The sequence below is a fragment of the Cupressus sempervirens genome, chromosome 2 (genome assembly GCF_028749045.1).
Source record: "Cupressus sempervirens isolate cs-2001-9-10 chromosome 2, ASM2874904v1, whole genome shotgun sequence".
Lineage (NCBI taxonomy): Eukaryota > Viridiplantae > Streptophyta > Pinopsida > Cupressales > Cupressaceae > Cupressus > Cupressus sempervirens.
The window spans coordinates 299,719,532-299,739,109 of NC_143119.1; the positions used below are offsets into that span (position 1 = coordinate 299,719,532).

The 19,578-nt window shown below is 36.6% G+C and overlaps 1 protein-coding gene across 3 annotated transcripts in view; it reads right to left on the bottom strand.

Moving 5' to 3' along the window:
* LOC149572267 (ARM repeat superfamily protein) overlaps nt 1-19,578 on the bottom strand; it is a 101,029-nt gene that overhangs the window by 48,482 nt on the left and 32,969 nt on the right. For all 3 annotated transcript variants that reach the window (XM_089813500.1, XM_089813501.1, XM_089813502.1), the window contains exons 2-3: nt 4,640-5,183; nt 3,690-3,944 (exon numbers count right to left, since the gene is read on the bottom strand). In XM_089813500.1, the coding sequence (XP_089669626.1) occupies nt 3,690-3,944; nt 4,640-5,183 (799 nt within the window). The remainder of the gene's footprint in view (nt 1-3,689; nt 3,945-4,639; nt 5,184-19,578) is intronic.

The window sequence follows — 19,578 nt, forward strand, 5'->3', positions numbered from 1 at the left end:
CCATTGTTCTGATTCAGCATTACCTGTCCAGGCTGTCCCAAGCCCAAACATTCTTGGAAACGTGTGAGTTTCAGACTTATTTCACAAAGTACGAGCATGGATTGTGGCCAGGACAAAATTCTCTGGAAAGCAATTCATGTAGCACAGATAAGTGGGGAAATTCATGCTAAGCCCGGATTTTGTGCACTTTTATAAAGAAAATTTGATATTTTTAGGATTTTGGCAATTATAAGTATGAAAAATCAAGGCAAGAGCCTACAACACAAGGGTAAATTGTGAGCCTCTTACGTGGGAGGTCTTGGGCTCGAATCAACTCGAACTTAATGAATAATAATAATTAATTACAACACATAATAATAATTAATCTTGGCTTCGGCCTCTTAACGATCAAAAAAAGAGAGTACGAAAAATCAAGTTCTATAACATCTTCAATTCCCTTATGCACAAAATATGTCTTTATATTTATAATGTATTTTGGACTATTTGACTAGCCAAAATTTAAATATACTTAGGATATTTTAGACTTGACCCACTACAACTTGACCCAGGAGGACTTTAATTTCAACATTCCCACTTTAAACCGCAACTTGGCCAATTGATTTCTCACTCACCCCTCAGTCTTTAAAGCTCAAAACTGCCAACATCACTGCCAAAACCTAACCTACCTAACAACTATCATTTCAGCACTCATGTTATTTGCTTTGCATCAAATATCCTGAGGGCACACAACTGTTAATATCATTATCATAGTTGTCACCGTGGTAGGAACACCAACACTGAATTTGACTAAGATAAGCCAATTGACAACAAAATCATTTTCCCCTCTTTTGAGAGTGCAGGTGTAGATCCGAAGGATTCAGACAGCAACAATTGCACCAACAGACAGAGCACACTATGACTTACAGTTTCAGACTTTTAACAGCCCAAAACCCTAAAGATATAGCACCGATCACAATACCCTAGGACTATAGCACCCAACACTAGTGTCCTCTTGTTTTGTCATCTGATTTAAGAACAGCTGCCCAAATTCCTACTCAGAACATCCCTGACCATCCCTGACATCAACTCCCATCTGCAGGGTGCTTTGATGCTAGCGCCTAGAATTGCAGCCGTACCCAGTCAGTCTTTGCTTTCAATCATGCATTCCTCTCTGCAGTTCATTTCCACATTTGCTTTCCTCTTTTGAACTTTTGTTTTATATTTTCTGCATTCAGTTTAACTTCTCCAATGGCTTTCTTTAGCCTAGTTCATTGCATAAATTCAACCAAATCCTCAACCACTAACAATGTGAAAAAAGGAGCAGATCCTGAACAACCTGACTCTCCCTTGAGGGCCATAGTCGAATCCATTTACACCTCTTCTAATGATGTATGTGAAAAAGGATGAAATTAGGTTGATGCACATGTTAGTCTAGGATCACTTCTCACCCACGGATTATAAGGAACAACTGATACATCCTTTTACTCTTTATGCATTCTTTCAACTGCCAGTTGTTGAGGGTATGTGCAGGAGTTGTGTGCAACTGAGAGTGTGCATAGCAGCAGGTAGAAAGCTCTTCCAAGTGTACAATACTATACAAGTGTTATAAGTACACTTCAAGACCCTGTGCAGGCAATGAGATTGTAAGATTGAAAAGATAGATTGGAGAGAAGGAGAACTGCTTTATTTTCTCGAATTTTCTCCCAAATTGGTTTACAGATGATAACCTCTTTTGTTATGGTATGTTTGTGACGTTTTCACTTCCATTTTTGTTACAATCTATGCATAGAGAAACCTTTGGCATATAAAGCACTTTAAAAACTCATTAGTTTTGCATAGAGTTTTATTTTTAAAAATTCATAAAGGGAAAATCATATGCTGAGTTAAGTTTTTTGAAGAAATTGGTAATGTATCTGTGTGTTTATGAATTACTTATGAAATATCTATAACTGAGTACTGATCAGTATGGCTTCGTGACACCAGCTGAAGATTAATTGCATTTACAAAATGGTAGTACAGCCTCTTGGGCTTTCAACTTTTGGAAAATCTCAGTATGTGTAAAAACACTGCTGCTACACATCTACACCAAAAGTGCCATGGTAATTTTATGTTGATAATTCACAATGTGTTCATTAATAAGCCCCACAGAGAGTTAAGTTGAACGAGACACAAAAGCCTAGGGCAACTCCTTTTCAGACTTGACCGTCCATCTTTAAACTTGTATTTATTCATATTCTTTCCCTCTCAAGTTGGTTTTCAACCATTGATCATTCAACCATTGTGTATGCTATAATTATTCATATTCTTGCCCTCTCAGGTTGGTTTTCAACCATTGTATTCAACCATCATGCATGGTGTAAGAAAGCATAAGTGAAGAAGAATTAGATTTCAAATACAAGCATACAAACTAAATGTGTAGGAAACCTATAATCTATAGGATGTCTAAACTTTATTAGCAACTTCCTACAACTAAATAGATGTATAACAAACCCAAACAAGTAAGCACCAGAAACAAGCTATGAGGTAGTCACAGCAATAAAAAACAGATACAATTGAGCATCAAAATATTAAAAGGAGCTTAGGAAACCATTTGACGACGATATGAAGTAGTAGAATTGAATATGTAACACATTGTAATAAGGCAACCATGACATTGATTAGTTTACATGCCTCTTTAAACGAAGCTCCACAGGTTCCTATTATTGTATGTGCCATTGAATGCCCAATGTATGCCATTTGTATATTGTCCACCTCCAACCATGAAAGTCTATTAGTATTATGTTGAGTTGCACAAGACAAGTTCTTTTTCTCTATGAGATCTTTCTCTTTCCTTGGAAATTTGGAAGGCTTTCCAAAAATATATTTAAGTCATTTTATCTCATAGTTGGCATACTTGCTGAGTACTTGCAGACTCACCAAGTACTTGAGTTGTAAATCACCCCTTGTGTGTCCAAGCATTAATCATATACTCATGCAATCTAAACAGCTAAGCATATGCAAAGCATTTATTTTCATGCACCAGGCAGATTTCATGATGGCTAGAGCATCAGAGTCTTGCAATCAGCCACTTAAACAGGAGCAGAAATGCAAAGTCATGTGGCCTGGGTCCAAAGGGTTCTCAAACATGAATAAATCTTGAAAGTTGAAACGATGTCAGTCAATAACAGCCTCAATCTGAGATCAGTTAACTCACAAAAATAGCAAGTTTGAACAATAATTTCAGTCACCTTATGGATTCACCTCCGGAGCAAGATTTTTGGGTAACAGTCTTTTTAGTTTTTCAATAAGCAGTGAAATTTGCCAACTTGAATATTCATTATATTTAGTGTCTATCATACAAATTGAGTTGAAGTGTGCAATATACATAGCTCCTTATCTGACAAACCAGTCCAAATTAAATAAGCTCTGGGAAAATGGAAGACTAATTTAGTGCAATAGAGGATTACAAAAACCTAAAGAGCTTAAAATGTCCTACGAATAAAGGGAATATGATAAGCATCACTGCATATAAGCTGCATGCTCAAGCAAGAAAGTTTAATTGCTGTACAGAAACAATAAACAATCACTGCAATATACCCACCATAAAGTATCTATAATTAATTCCAGTTAAAAATAGTATGTACATAAAAAGGAAATAAACCATTCATCTATAACTAATAACATTCTTAGTACAGTACCATGGAAAACCTCTATATCTAGTGTCAATTTACCTAATTTGTCAAAGAGTACTGAAACCACTTGCAAAGCCAAATCCCAAGATGTGCTGTATTGATATCCAAGCAAACTCTCTGCAGTTATGCATATCCTTTCAACTGGAGTTGGTCCTGACTTGCGCATGCCAGTCTGCACCCGGATTTCACTTACCCCCTGATTGATCATGCTATCATCTATACAATTCTGAGTAAGAGATCGCAAAGCCTCTGAAGCAGCAAATATTGCTTCTTCATGTTGAAATGCCAGTACCTCTGCCAAAAAGTAATAGATTCAGAGAAGTATCCATGGTCAAAACAATATGTTTCAAAAAAACACAACAAACCATCCTTCTCTACAAGAAGTTTTCTGCATTGTCAGCAACAATGGAAAACCTTGGTTATTTGTGATGTTCAATTTGAACATGTTTTGGGTTCTGCAAAAACTCAAAAATTGCAATTGGTGCTGTAAATATTTGTTAGCCACAATCAAATGGCTCCACCTATGGCATGTATATTCACAAGATTTGACATACATACTTTATGCATATCAAAAAAGACCGGTGGGCCAACCAAAATCATAAAGGGAAATGAACTTAGAGAAAGCATAATTTATGCCACCAAGTTAACTTCCTGGTAAAACGACTTGAAACAAGATTTTTTGTTTTTCATTGAAAAAAATCAGAACAAAGCATAACAAAACACAAGCATGCTGTATAGAATAAGGTACACTTGGTGCAGACTCAATCTAGCAATGTCCATTGCAAATCTGAGAATTTTTCATATTTACTATCTTTTAAATAGTACTTTAGCTTTAGTTCATCCTAGAACATCTAATGTTATCATTTAATCATATTCAACTTCATTTATCTTTTCATTGGAAACATTAGACATATGATTAAACAAAAACAACAATTATAATTCAAAAGATATGAGCATGTTCTGTAGTAGGCCTAACTAGAAAAACTGACCTGCAAGTGAATGGAAAACATGAGGAAGTTTAACTCTGCACAAATTCTTATCAAGATCATAAATCTTTTTCATGCCATGGTCCAGTAAACGTGCTGCAAACATTATTTCATCAGCTGATTTCTCCTCAGAAAAAAAAGAAGCAGCAAGCCAACCCAATAAATCTGCAAGTCCTGTAGCAGGAACATCAGCACTTGGATGGATACACAAAGCATGCAGCACATTCATGACATGCCTTGTAAGAAATTGTTGACGCAATTGCATCAGCAATTTGAAATGTGCCAGAAGTTTTGAAATAACTTTTCCAGACATTAAAGGCAAAATAATTTTAAGGGCATTAAGGATGTGTAGAACTTCCATGGCACCACTAGCACCATTTGAATCTGCTTGGATATTCCCTATTGTCCCAACAGCATTTGATCCACCTGCCATAAGAAGGAACTTTTCAAATAGGTTTCCAACTGCTTCACTTGCCAATCCTAAGATAGGCAAACCTTGGTAACTTCTCAAAACATCCTCCAGACACAAATGTGCACATCCTCTCACCTGAAAATATCCATAACAATGCAACGGCATAATCAGAAGAAAACAGAAAACTGAAAAAAAAAAAAAATCTCAACCATTGATTTTCAGAAAACAGAAGTTGGCCTTTAGTTTAGTTTAGAATACAATGATGTACAGGAAAAACAAGGTTTAACGTTTTGATTTGTTACAAAAAATAATACTAGGAACACCATATAGTGTTTTACATGATGCTAGGAACACATATAGAGTTTCTGAAATTCAAACATAATCATAATAGAAAATCTGTAGAGACCCATTGCACCACTGAAAATGTTATTTGTACCAAATGGAAGCAAAGAAGACAGGATACCATGTGTTCAACAATTACTATAATTTATGTTTGTTTTTTATCATAACCTCGTACATTTATCCCCTACCAATTTGAAAATTGTTAAGGAATTTGATACACTACCCAGTAAAAGTTGATATTCAGAGAAATCATCATCCTCAGCTAAGTGAAAAACTAGTTATATTTCATAAAGAGATACTAATAGCCACTTCTTTCAGGGCCATACCTCCCTAGAAATGCTAAACGGAAAAGTTGTGTGATGTCTTCTTTTGGGATGATCCTAAACCTTGGACTAGAATCACAAGTTCAATTAAAATAAGAAACGCAATATAGTTAGAATTATATCTTACCAATTAAATGTCTTTATATCAAGATTAATCGTGGTTTAGATCCTGCAATCATATTAGACAATATTTGAAATATAACTCACAAGACAAAATATTTCTATTTAGATTCTGGATCCAACAACAAACATAAGTGCATATATATCAATAATCATCTTAACCTATTTAGACAAATGATGCAATAGTTTTTGAACTTTATGGACCAGGCTATAAATAATTCAATTTCACATAATCAACCATAGTAGGGTTTGGAAAGGGAAAACCACAAATGGGTGCCCATAGAATGTTCAGCCCAATTGTGCCCAAGTGCATGCAACATCCAACTAAGACAACTCCCCTCATCGCCCACAAATTGAAGAAATATACAAGACCATTACATCACTTGGGGTGGCCTACTTAATTCGACGGAGCCCTGGCCCAGGTTATCGAGCAAGACAATTCAGCCCAATTAAACCTAAGAGCAAAGAGCATCTAACTAAGACAATTCACTACTTGGCCCACAAATGGCAGAACATCCAACAAAGACAATTACATCCACTTGGAGTAGCCTACTTAATTCGAGGGAATTGGTCTACTTCTATAGTGGAGTAAATTGGACCCTACAGAAAGGAAACTATATTCCTTTGAGAGCCAAGTTGACAATCTACATTCAAATATCTCTAACCAATCAGATTTTGATGAAACTCCTCCTTCAGGGAGTAAGGACTGTGGAATGTACATTGGTACTCTTAGAAGATAAAGTTTTTAGGCTACAAACTGCAACAATCTAAACTACTAAATCAACCCGATACAAATCGTGCACCTACTAAGTAACAATTAATCTCACGATCCGTGACTCTCGTTGTTGGGTGGCTTATGAATCATAATTGTATTCATTGCAGACGTGCTCGAGCATTCACCTTCCTCTTTATGGTGAAGTCGAATGGTCCCTCTAATTAAAGAAGTCCCCTCATGCGATTGCCAAAACTGTGCTTCCTCCAAAGCTTCAATGATGGTGAATATCCCCTATTTGTAACTCGAGGTCCCTCCTACCACAATTGGTGGATATGTTGCTATTGTGCACAGGAACAATAAACTTCTACTTTGAGAGTCTCTGTCCCAAGATTGAATTCTACAACAACAACACTCCTGTAAATTGTCGTGAAGTTCTAATCAGAAGAATAGATTAAAAACTAGAAAGGGATTTCATCCTATCCAAAGTAGAATGGGCTACATCCTTCTCAACGATAGAAGCATACCTCACTGAAAATCGCATTCATCAATTTCGTCCTCCATTTCCCCATCCTCTTGCACTCTAAAGGCATTTGCTTCCTCAACGCACACAAGAGAAGAGGCATTACAAGACCGGAACATGCAAGCACGACTAAGGATGCACATTATTGTCGGGAGTTGCAAGGTAACGCCAGTATGAAATGGGAGTGGGTTGCCACGTCAAAATGCCACGGAAACATCCACGGCAAGTCCCAACTAGAGATGCAAATTAGAATACGGAGGTGTAGTTTTAAAATTAAAGAAATAGTTTTTTAAATGCATCACTCCACACACAACGATGCCCCTAAAGAACTCACTTAAGCCTATCGAGGTCAATATAGGCTTAGCGCTCCTCAAAAAACATTAATTATCGGGAGGGGACATGACACAGATTGGGGAAGATATTTTATTATATGTATAATATAAGAGAAGATTCTGATTACAAAAGTGGAAAGTGCAAGTGTTAGGGGGTTTTTAGTCCAAATCTAAGCATTTTGGCCAAAGATGCTAGTCCGGCATGTTTTAGTCCTGTGGCACTAAACCAGAAAAGACTCAAAATGATAAAAAAACCAACTTTGTATTTTGACCAACCTGCAAAACCTAGAAACTAGAAACCTAATACCAAATGGAACATAACAAAAATGAACAGAAATAAGGTAAATAAATACAATAAAACCTCAATGCATTTGAGTTCTTCCAATAAATCTGCACACTCAAGGGAGGATTGGAGGGTAGACTCAATCAAGTCCTCATTTTGGTGTTTCCACCTACACAACAGCCAAATAGATAAATATACATATAATGATTAATGATTAATGATTTGATAGATAAGGATGTGATAAATCTCAAGATGCTCAAAGATACATGAGATGTAGAAACATATGACCAAAGACGCTTGAAAAAGCAAAGAGACCTATGGATATAGCTATTAGAGATGGTTGTGCCTAGCTGTTGATAATTGTGCAAGCTAGACAGTCATAGATGGGGGGAGAGGGATAGAGGGAGAGTTGTAAAAGCTAAGAGAATGCAAGATCTTTTTGTGAGAAGATAAATGAGGACCCAAGACAGATTGAATGGAATGAAAAGATGGATTAAAAGATAGAAAAGGAGGGAACAAGAGGTTTCAATCTGTTTTGGAAGATACAGAGCCGTTTCCACTAATCTGGGTAGGTGACAAATGTCGAAACACTCAAAACCGACATTTGAATGTTAAGATGTCGAAGGACGTGTTGACTCCTAAAATTGCACCAAGTTTACACTACAAAATAGCAACCACCACACCCTGGCTGAAACCCTATGAATTAGCCAAATTCAATAACGAGGAGACAACAAAGTGGGGGTGGACCAACAAACAAGGTTTCATACAAACCTTCTACACTCCAGGCCTTGCAAGACCTAGTGGGTACTCCCTGATTCCGTGAATTTCTCATACACTTGCCTCTCTCTTGGAATCAATTAAGCAGTAGCTCCACTATTCAACTAGAACGCACCAAAGATGAGAAGATTTGGGCTAAGAACCTTCGGATCTGCTTTTCACATGTGGAGGATGGAGCTGGAAAATACCTTACGATAAGTTAAACATGAAAGGGAAATGTTCATTCTAATAAAAGATTGTTTCAGCAAGAACAGACATGAGACAACAAAGAATGCACAAGCTCCTAGTTGTGATCAGTGCCTTATCCTTTATGGGCAATAGAATCATGAAGAATAAACCATTGCAAAACAAATTACGAAACAACTTCAGATTTATGAGGTTCTGCCTTACAATACTTCACAACAATGGTTCTACTTCAGCCTACTCAATGGAAACTTGTCCAATAGGCTGGAACCAACCCCATACAATTAGAAAGACAAAGAAGATATAGAAAAGAGGAGAATCCTGGATCTGATCTATGTGTGTCATCTGTCCACTTGAATCTTCCTCTTGTTGTTGCAAAACATCTCTCTTCTTTCTTCACCCTTCAACTGAATATCAAATTTTCATCATTTGCCTCAGCAAACTGACCCAAATATCTTCAAATGATGAAGAAACCAACTGCTAGAGATAAGCCAAAACTGCTGCCAAAAATCTTGTTAAAAACCCTACTAAATGGTTTTGTAGGCAAAACAACACTGCTAGAACAGTCCTCACCAAATTTGGGACAAACCCATTTGCCAGAAACTGAATTTAAAGCTCCATGGCAAAAACCAAAACAATTTGTTGAGAAGATCCTTGTTTTACAAATTTGGAAAAAATTTCACCCAAGTAGACCTTTCCGAAAACATATAATATTTGTATGTTTGTATCTCATTTGCACCCCTAGCATGCCTCTGAAGTCAGCAAACTTTCAAAATGAACAAGCCCTTTGCAACATTTAAATTTATTCAATTTCATTGTATGGTCAAACCATGTAAATAAAGTGCAGGCCTATTTACTAATCACACAGGCAGATAAATGAACAAGTCATTCCCATCGGTTGAAACAAATCACTTATATTTATTTTATTGTCCTTTACCTAGATTTGTCCTCAACTCTTAGGTGGGCCCCACATGATGATCTCTTATCGATTTCACTTTCACTATGTATGCCTTCAATTTGGAGAGAAACATTTTAATAATTTGAAATACTTGATTTGAAACTTAACATTAGCTTCTCCTCCAAGTTCCGGACAAACATGGTCAATTGTTTTGTGAGCGCCGCATGTCATCTCCAGATTGGCTCCTTTTGCCACATAGATGATTGGCTGGACCGCCATAGGGAATCATTGTGTAACAAGACCCTTCAAGTGGCTAAACCAATGCTATGTTATGACTATGTCGCGACCTTGGAACTCTTTCTTCTAACCGCATCATTAACCTATTTACGACCAGCCTCCAACATAATTTCGTCATCCGCAACCACAAATTGCCACTAACCGCTGCAAAGCGACGACTAACCATTCGCGGTTAGTCGTAACCTTGCAACATTTCTCCTTAATCATGTGATTTGACTAGAGAACTCGTGCTCAATTGTTCGCATAACCTCGCGACTCCTTTTCACTAACTGCAATCTCATCATCCAACGTTACACAACTTGTTTTTCGTGCCACATGGCACTCTCCAATTCATTAGTTTCCTGCCTCATCATAGCTCATGTCATCATTGTTGTCAATCAAAATTTACTCTTTGTCGCCGAACTAGCTTGCTGGGCCCATGCATAATGCAACAGCTTTGTGTCCAAGAGCACCTTGCATTTGACACTTATAAGTGCATTATAAAAAACATAATAAGTCAATCCACCCATTGCATGTGGGGATAAAGCTTTATATTGAAAACCATGTGCACTCCAATTCTAAACTGACTGTGCCTATTCCTTCCAATTTATACTGATATCGTGTTCTATCCTCTTACCCCACACATAAATCTCCAAATCTGTAGTGTTGGCACCCCAAACAAACTAGGCATCTCACTCGTGTGTGGTCCAAGATGCTTGGCACATCTAATCATCAAATCAATATCTTTCCCTTGCATTGGAAGTTGACAAAATATCTCCTCGCGAACAATGTTGTGGGAATCCATTTTGAATTAGCAAGGAGTCCTCTCTATTCATCTCTGCTCTGTGTGTTTCCATACAGTCTTGGTACTTTGGCCTGGCTAGGCCCTTGCTAAAACACCAGTTAATGTTTTACTCATCACACCTTGGCCATATTTGAAGTCAACACAATCATCTCTCACGACCCACAAATCAGACTTTGCAAAGAACTATGTGACTTTCAGCATATATGGTGGAGGACATTTGATACAATCCTTTTGTTTTCTTCTATTCTTTGTGGGCAGGCTGGGAGGGAATTTAATGATTCAAACTCTTTAACTTTGGCTATTGTCATGATAAGACTGATGTGCAAACGCCTCCTTTGCACTCAAGCCACATCCCACTAATGAAGAGTGCAGACACAATATCTCATGAAAAGTAGCGCAATTCAGAAAGAGAATTCAAAAGAAATGGAAACAGTCGTCCTTATGTTATTTTAGGCCATATTACAATTTAATCTGTCCTCTCGCTAATAAAAATGAACATTTGGTTCATTCATATTTCCCTATGAACTCCATTTTGCATATCAATGCCTAGGCTTGGGCTCCTATTTCAGACTGGCACTACAAGTCACCCATATTCATTTTAATCTCTACCACTCTCCATGTATTCAAACATATGTAGTAAATGCAACACCTCCCCATTAACCACATAAGGATTTTGCAATAGCTTAGTCGACCTCTGGTAAATTTGCAGAGCTGCAATATTTGAAAATGCCTCAAACATGAGCGTTCTCCTATTTGGCATCAACATGCAATAAAATGATGCCCCCTATGGTCATGGATCACAAGTCCTTTATTGCTCCCTTATGCACGCGTGGGCAAAACTCGCCCAATCTCTTGCAATTATAAATTTAAAACATTAACCATGCAAAATCTTGTTGCTTATTTGGAGAAGGCCCATTTTGTATTGGCATTTCACCGTGGAAAACTTGGCATCATTTATTATTCGAACCCCCAAATAATATTCAAAAATTTATAATAGGAGCAACTCACCTAAAACATATAGAGCCTTAATACATGATGTCCAAAGATGTAACACTAATCAACTATCCTAACACCTTCTAATTGAAGCAAGTTGGGTCCCAGTAGGCCCCGACTAAAACAAATTTCAAACTCAAACAACTAACTGTCTGAGATTCACTAGACAACATCCCTAATTAATTTGAAAACATTTGACAATCGTTTGGAAATGCATGATTGACTGGCCTCAAAAACTAACAAAAACAAGTAACTAGGCCATGGCATCTAGCGTACATTATCTTTGCTCCACATATTTTTATCCTACAAAATTTTATCTCATGACAACCTCTAGATCAAATGTTATTAACTGTCAAAATTGCCCTTTTCAATTTATCCTGCAAGTGAAAATATCAGTAACAGATAATTGCATTTTGGATTTGGCTTTGAAAAGCAGTCAAACAGTGACTTAAGGACTTGAAACCTGGGGCACTTGTTCAATTTGATATGGAGAGTATGCAAGTAAAATTGTGGGCTCGCGACAATAATCTGGGTGCAATTGGCAAGCTAGCAAAGTTGCCTCCCAAAATATGCAGAACTGGGAATACTGGTAAAACAGAGATTTCACATATGGAATAAACCTAGGAAAATGCTCAAATTAATTCGTAGATACTTGCAAACTGACATTGCTTGGAGTATTTTCTGTATAAAATGCAGTGGTGTGATTAGTTTAGCATCATCTATCATGGTTTCAAAATTATAGCATCACGAACAAGCCTTCCAACAATTCTACAAATATGATTACCAGTGAAACCTTCGAAATTACAAACGGAATCACATTTGAAAAGTGATCGAACGGATTCATCATGAGCTCAAATTTGTAACATAGAAAAATTTTGACCTCTGGAAAGCAACGGAAAAGAAATTTTCTCATTTGGGTAAACTAGATCAAAGTTACAGTCAATCAAACAAGGCTACCAGGTAACTTGTTACAAATGACACTGGGCAGTTTTAAGTTTTTGCAAATGGAATCAGCTTGAAAAACTTATCGTATGGATTCATCAAGGCTTCAAGTTACACATGTTCGTTGTCATTTGTGACTACAATGCAATGACATGACCATTTCTTTAAAATAATCAACGGGTCATTAAATATTCACTGTCAACCAGGGCTTCTCAGATTTCTGAACAAAGTGCAACAGTAGGACATCAATTAACAACCAACTTTGGGAAACACAAAACCCTATCAAAACATGTCAAAATGACTTGAAATCTGAAACATAGGTTCTTTGATATGCATACTAAACATCCCCAAGTGGTGGGTCATGAAACTAAACCGGGTGCAAGATATTCAAATGCAAACTAGCCTTCTCACGAAATGATTCATAATTGCAACCTAACACCATGAGACACATGCATATACTAAATGAAAGGAGTGGAACGCTTGAAACGCATCATAAGCCTCAAAATGACAGCCAAGTACATATGCATGAAAAGCATTTATAGGGGTACTACTTTTGCAAAGTTTGCAAATATGGTATTCAAGTACTCAAAATCCATGCGGATTGTTGAGTCCCAACAAGACACATGCACACAGTGCACACATCCACACAGTGTCCTTGTCTCCAAACAAATGACGCTCAAAAACGATGAGTGGCAAAGGCAACATGCGGTTAATGCATGGGCTGAAATGAGCCTACTCAAATGCTAGAGGAATGGACACTGAAAATGACTACAAAAGTGTAGGTAAAACTGCAAAAAGGTATGCAATGTTTGACTCTATAGTTCCCATTCCACACAGGATGGCTTGTGGGAAAAGGGAATGAATAAATTTTACACAATACATTGAAAACAATTTATTAATGTACCCTTTATTAATTAAAGAAACTCAGTAGATTGAAAACAATTTATTACTTTGTTTTTTGTTTATTTTTTCTTGCTTCCTCTTTCTTGGTTGACGATTTCTTATTTTCCTTTGGATTAATGACCTCTCTGTTGTTGACCTTAGTTCCTCCTCTTCTTGGCTCACTTTCAGGCATCATTATATACTCTTGGCTTGATTTGCAACAATTCATTTATTGTTTCCTCGTGCTCTTCTCATCCTGATGATGGAACACAGATTGTGATTCAAAACGTTGATGCAAAAATAGTACAGACAATCAATCCAGAATAAGCTGCATCGTTCTAATTTATTAATATCTTAGTTAATGATGTATTAGAAAATATAAATGTCTAACCACATTGTATATCACAAAGCATACATATATACAGTCTCATGTATACCAATCTAAATCAGAATTCTGTTATTGAATGCTGTATACATGTATCTGATCTGCTCTGGTTTCTTTTATTTACTTCCTTGATGTCTTCCTCTAATGAAGTCTTCAACACCTTATACCTTTATGTCTCTATGACCAGAGACAACCTTTGGAAGATGTTGACCTTTGAGAATGGTCGTAACTCTTCTTAATGATGCCTCTTCAAAACCAATCGGTGGATTGTGTATTTGATTTAGTTAACTTGATGCCGTTTATTTACCAGAATAGCTTCTTTATGGATTGCTGGCTTTAGTTGTTGCATAATAGACTTAAGTAATGAGTCGATCCATATTTAATTTATTTACTTCTTCTCTTTGAGGCAATGGAGGAGATATTTGGGAGGTATGACAGATTGTTAGTTTAATATCATTCATTCACTATATATATTTTATTTGCTAATTAGTGCGTAGGATCGGGGCATGACAATCCACCCTTCCCGAGATTGCTTGTCCTCGAGCCATGAGTTTAACCAAATCTTTTCAATGCAAGCCTCCCTAAACTAACCCTAGGAAATTTGTAATCTTTACACCCTTCTTGTGAAAGAATTATTTTTTATTAAGTTGACCCAAAGTCTATTTAATATCATAGATATCTTTAAAGCAAGAACTTATATATTACGATGAGGATTAGAAGCAAGACGCGCATCTATACAATGTTCTACAAAGCTGAATCTATTTATTTGCTAGGAGAACCTTAGGAGTTCTCTGGAGAGATTTCAAGTTGACTTATTACAATTGTTAGTGTTGAGAACAAGATTTGCTCCTCCACATGAAAGCTATTTATTAACCCATCATGATTCCAATTGTCCAATTGATTGTCACAACTTATTTGTTGTCCTTGCTTCTTTGATCGACTGCTTTTGAGATTTTCATCACACCTTTTTTGCTTGGATTTTTATTTTTTTCTTCCCATAGTTCCTTGTCAAGGAATGCCTCTATATTGTGTGCTTGACTTCTTTTTCCACATATGTATTGTGGGTTTCATTTCTATTTGCACTTGAAACACAAATCTTTGTTTTGACCCTCTCTTGCTTACAATTAATTACATGCTCCCAATTTTCCTTGCAACATAAAGTTTCCTTTTGAAGTTTATCGCAGTCATCTCTAGGAAGAAATGTCCTTTTATGCACATCTTCCTCCTAGAAGGGTTTATCTTTTGATGATATATATTAGAGTAACTTTTATCCCTTGTTTTAGTGGTTTCAAGTCGTAGGGCTTATAAGATTACATCTTGGAGAGTGGAAGGATCAAGGGCACTTACCAAGCCACGAATAGTTTCTACTAGCATTTCTATATATAAGTGAATTTGTTTTCTGTAATTTCAGGAACTATGAGAAGATTCTTTTAAAATTCTACCACATAGTCCTTGATAGTCCCTTCTTGTGTTAGTTGAGTTAATTTTTTGACACCTCTTTGAGTGATTTTGGTCAAACCTTTCAATGAGTTTCTCAGTTAAGCTTGAAGAGCACATAGAAAAAGTGAGACAAGGGATGAATCAGTATTTCAAACTTTTAAAAACATGAAACTGCATTAAACATAAAAGGAGCAAACATCAAGAGGCAAACACCAAAGTTCTCGTAGAAAACCCTTTCTAGATTTAAAAAAAATGGCACACAGTAAGCTTTCATTAACAAAATAGGTGCCAACCTAGATTAAATAAACGAGCACCAACTCTCCTTGAAGCATTATGATGCAGAGATAAACTCAACGGAAGCAAAAACAAAAGGAACCAACACCAGAAAGAGATAGATAACAATATTCTTCAAATTAATTCATCAAACAAACAGTATTTACACTTGCTCTCCTACAGATTTTTTCTCCCCCGAAACTTCGTATCCAAAAACTTTTATCCAAAGCATCTTCACTCAAAAAAGAAACCTATCCAACTCTAAACCCAAAGACTCCATTTATACAAGCTAAAACGGTCTAGGGAACATTCTAGATTATTACATAGGAAAACTAACCCTACAAGACCAAAATAGCTTACAAAAAGATCTAAATCCTTATCTCTTGCTAAAATGGCTTATAGACTGTTCCAGAACAATATATAATAGGGTAAACCAACCCCACAAGGACCTGTACAAACCCCAAGATAAACTCCTCCAGTCAGCTCATGCAGAATTGACACTCAGTAGTGACTGATTGGCATATGTACATTCTTTATTTGGGTGCTTCTACACCATACTCCTGGGGACAATAAAATCCAAGTCCCTTGGATTGGCCTTCCTCTTTCGTGCCTTCCAATTCTTTGGTATTTATCGTTTGTACTCATGACTAGTATCCAAAACAACTGTCATATGTGCGTAAACTTTTGCATATTCAGATGGAACTCCTGCAAACCTACAATTCATGGATTAGATGGAACCTCATTAAATATGACTTCACCAATTTGGGTTGCTATAGGAACTACTGCATCCTTTTCTGTGATGTCTTTATGCTGTAATATCTCCATGCTTGGAGACAAATTCATCACTATTGGAGCCTCCTCTATCCTCTTAGCTTCATCACAAGTCTTCTTCCTTGCTGCTAGTATCTTTTTGATAGGCCAGACCACCTTCTTTCTTAACTTCAAATGTCATTTCTTGGTTGCATTAAGGACCATCACATCCAGCTCTTTATGAACCGTTTCATCACAATGCTCATCAACCATTTCAACCTCTTTTCTATCTTCAAGAACTTTTGTATCATAAGTTTCATCAAAAACATGTTGTTGCTCACCTTGTATATCTGCATCACTGTGTTCATTTGGTATGTCAACATCGATCTATTCATTTGGTATATCAACATCAATGCGATCAGGTTGTTCTTTCAACAGACAACTCTTCTCTTCCAATGTCTCAGTACAAGCTTCTGTAATCTGAATTGGTTGATGCTCCAGATCCGTATTTTCTTTTTCCATATTTTTCTGCAATTCCTCTTTTAGTCGCACTGAAATTTCTTCGTGCCTTCTCAGTTCCTACATTAGGAATTCCATTCGTTCTTTTATCTCTTGATCTATTATGGCTTCCTCTTCTCTTTTCTTCCTTTTCTCTTCCACTCTTTTCCTTGCTTCTTCCTTGTTCTGAAAATCCCAATATGAAACCCATGCATCGAATAGTATCTTCTGATCATGAGATAAATCTCCTCTTGTGACCATCGTCTCTTATCTAGGTTCTCTCCACTCAACCTAGTCTTTTGGCCACACCTACAGGTTCTTTCTTCAACCTATTGCAAAATCCCATTCGCCTTAGAAGCTGAAAGCTTTCCCCAAGCTTTTCCCAAGCACCTTAGGAGCTTTCCCCAAGCTCTGATACCAAAAATGATGCAAAGATAAACTCAACAGAAGCAAAAAAAAAGGAACTAGCACCAAAAAGAGATAGATAACAATATTCTTCTAATTGATTCATCAAATGAACTGTAATTACCCTTGCTCTCCTACAGATTTCTTCTCCCCCGTAACTTCATATCCAAAAACTTTTATCCAAAGCATCTTCACTCAGAAAAAAACCTATCCAACTCTAAACCCGAAGACTCCATTTATACAAGCTGAAACGGTCTAGGGAACATTCTAGATTATTACATAGGAAAACTGACCCTACAAGACCAAAACGGCTTACAGAAAGGTCTAGATCTTTATCTCTTGCCAAAACGGCTTATAGACTATTCCAGAACTGTGAGGCCTCACCCCGACCCATCCTAGCATCGATGATACATTATTATTTTGATACTCATGACTCGATATGTCAGAACATTATTTGATGCACTGAACATTATTATGTTATTTATAATGTGTGATGCTTTACTTTCAGATATTTGATTTCGTCATTTAATGCCTTATGAACATTTATGATGATGAAGTGAATGAATGCAGAAATAACACTTGGATTTTTCCAATTTTAATGAGTAGAATGAGATAAACAATTGATTTGTAGAAAAATGGATGTTTTAATTTACTTGAATTTCTTGATACGTATTTTTACATATATACATATGTTTCTTGAACTACTGATGTGTGCAATGAGTGTGCAGGAAATTTAGCCGAGAAATCCAATGGAAAGACAGAACTGAACCCCTTGTTAAATTGTGCTATCTTTGTGTTGTAATTCTTTGAAAGTTGTTCTTTGGTCTTACTATTCTCCTAGCTTTATTTGTCTCCTATTAAGTCTTTAAGGTTTAAAAACATTAAATTTAAGTACCCTAGGGGTAAGGGTATGGGTTGGGAGTACCTTCCACCCCCTTAGCCTCCTTGGTTGACTTTTAGGGTCACTCAAAAACCCTATTTTTGGTCGATTGCGAAAATGGATTGTCTCTTTTCTTGAGTTGGTGACTCAAACTTCATCTTGAGGTTACTTGAAGTCTAGTTGAGTTAAGGCATTTTAGAGGAGTTTTGGGGTTGTTACCCAATCTCTAGTTTTAGAGAAAGTTGGAAGATTGAAGGAAGAAAAGGAAAAGCTCTTCTCAACTTACCATTTTACCATAACTTTTTGTGAAGGTAGGAGTTCTTCACTCTTTTGAATTTGTTCTTCATGTTGTTCATGCTTGAATCATGCATAAGGCATTGTGTTGTTCTTTGTTTTGCTTGCTTGTGTGTTGGAATTGATTTAGAGGGATTTTAACTTGTTCTTGATGTTATTCTTATGCTGGTCTTGATGTTTTGTTTTGAGAGGATTTCATGGGGATTGTTTTGGCATCACTCACCCTTGGATAGGAAAGAAGTGGTCATGTATGGGGGAAGGGCTTTAGTTGGACCTCAATAGTGTAGAGTCTCCTCCCATGGTGAGAGGAGGGAAAGAGGGTAGGGTGTATGGGCCCCTACTTGTCATCTCATATCTTGTATGAAAATTTGAATTCTCGAAAAAGAGAAGGAATGAATACCCTTGTTAAATTGGCCCCGAAAGGGAATTTGTAGAAGAACGGAAGTTCTTGAATGTTGGCCCCGAAAGTGCTATGTTATGGTATGGTGATTGACATCTCCTATTGAGAAAATCCACCTCCCCCCTATTTTTGTTCAATGTTGAACCTATTGCGCAAAACCGGGTTGGGAATGCACGCTTGAATTGTTCAACTTATTATGTTGTTTTACCTCCATGTTGGTTCTTGTCTTTCCCATGGTTCCCTTGATGCATTGAAGACATTGAAAAAGATCTCTTGTGAAAACCCTAGAAGAGATTTCAATTGAATTAACATTATGTAAAAATGTATTTAAACTTGATGTATTTGGTAAGGAGATCGAGTTTTCTTACTGGTTCTTTCCCAATGGAGCCTTGAACCAGGATGAATAATAGAGAAAGAAAAAAATTGTGAAAACTTCCTTGCATTGTTCTTATGTGATTTCAAATTATGCATGTGTATGTGAGAAAATAGATCAATGAATAATGTTTTCGAAATATGAACTCTCAAGTTTTCAAATATGTTAAGGAAAAGAAATTGGATATGTTGAGTTTTCAATGCAATGTTACATACATTAAGAGGAAACGAACAATCTTACACTGTGGACAACAAATTTACCTCTCTCCTTGTTAAATTATATCAGTGACAAAAATCAAATTTGGTTAAGGATTATGCATCACCTTGAATTCTGAATAAAAGGAACATATACCTTTGTTATATGATGGTTGATAAAACATAAATTATAGGAGAAAGGGAAAAAAAAAAGGAATAACCTTATACACATCTTTGTAATAGTATG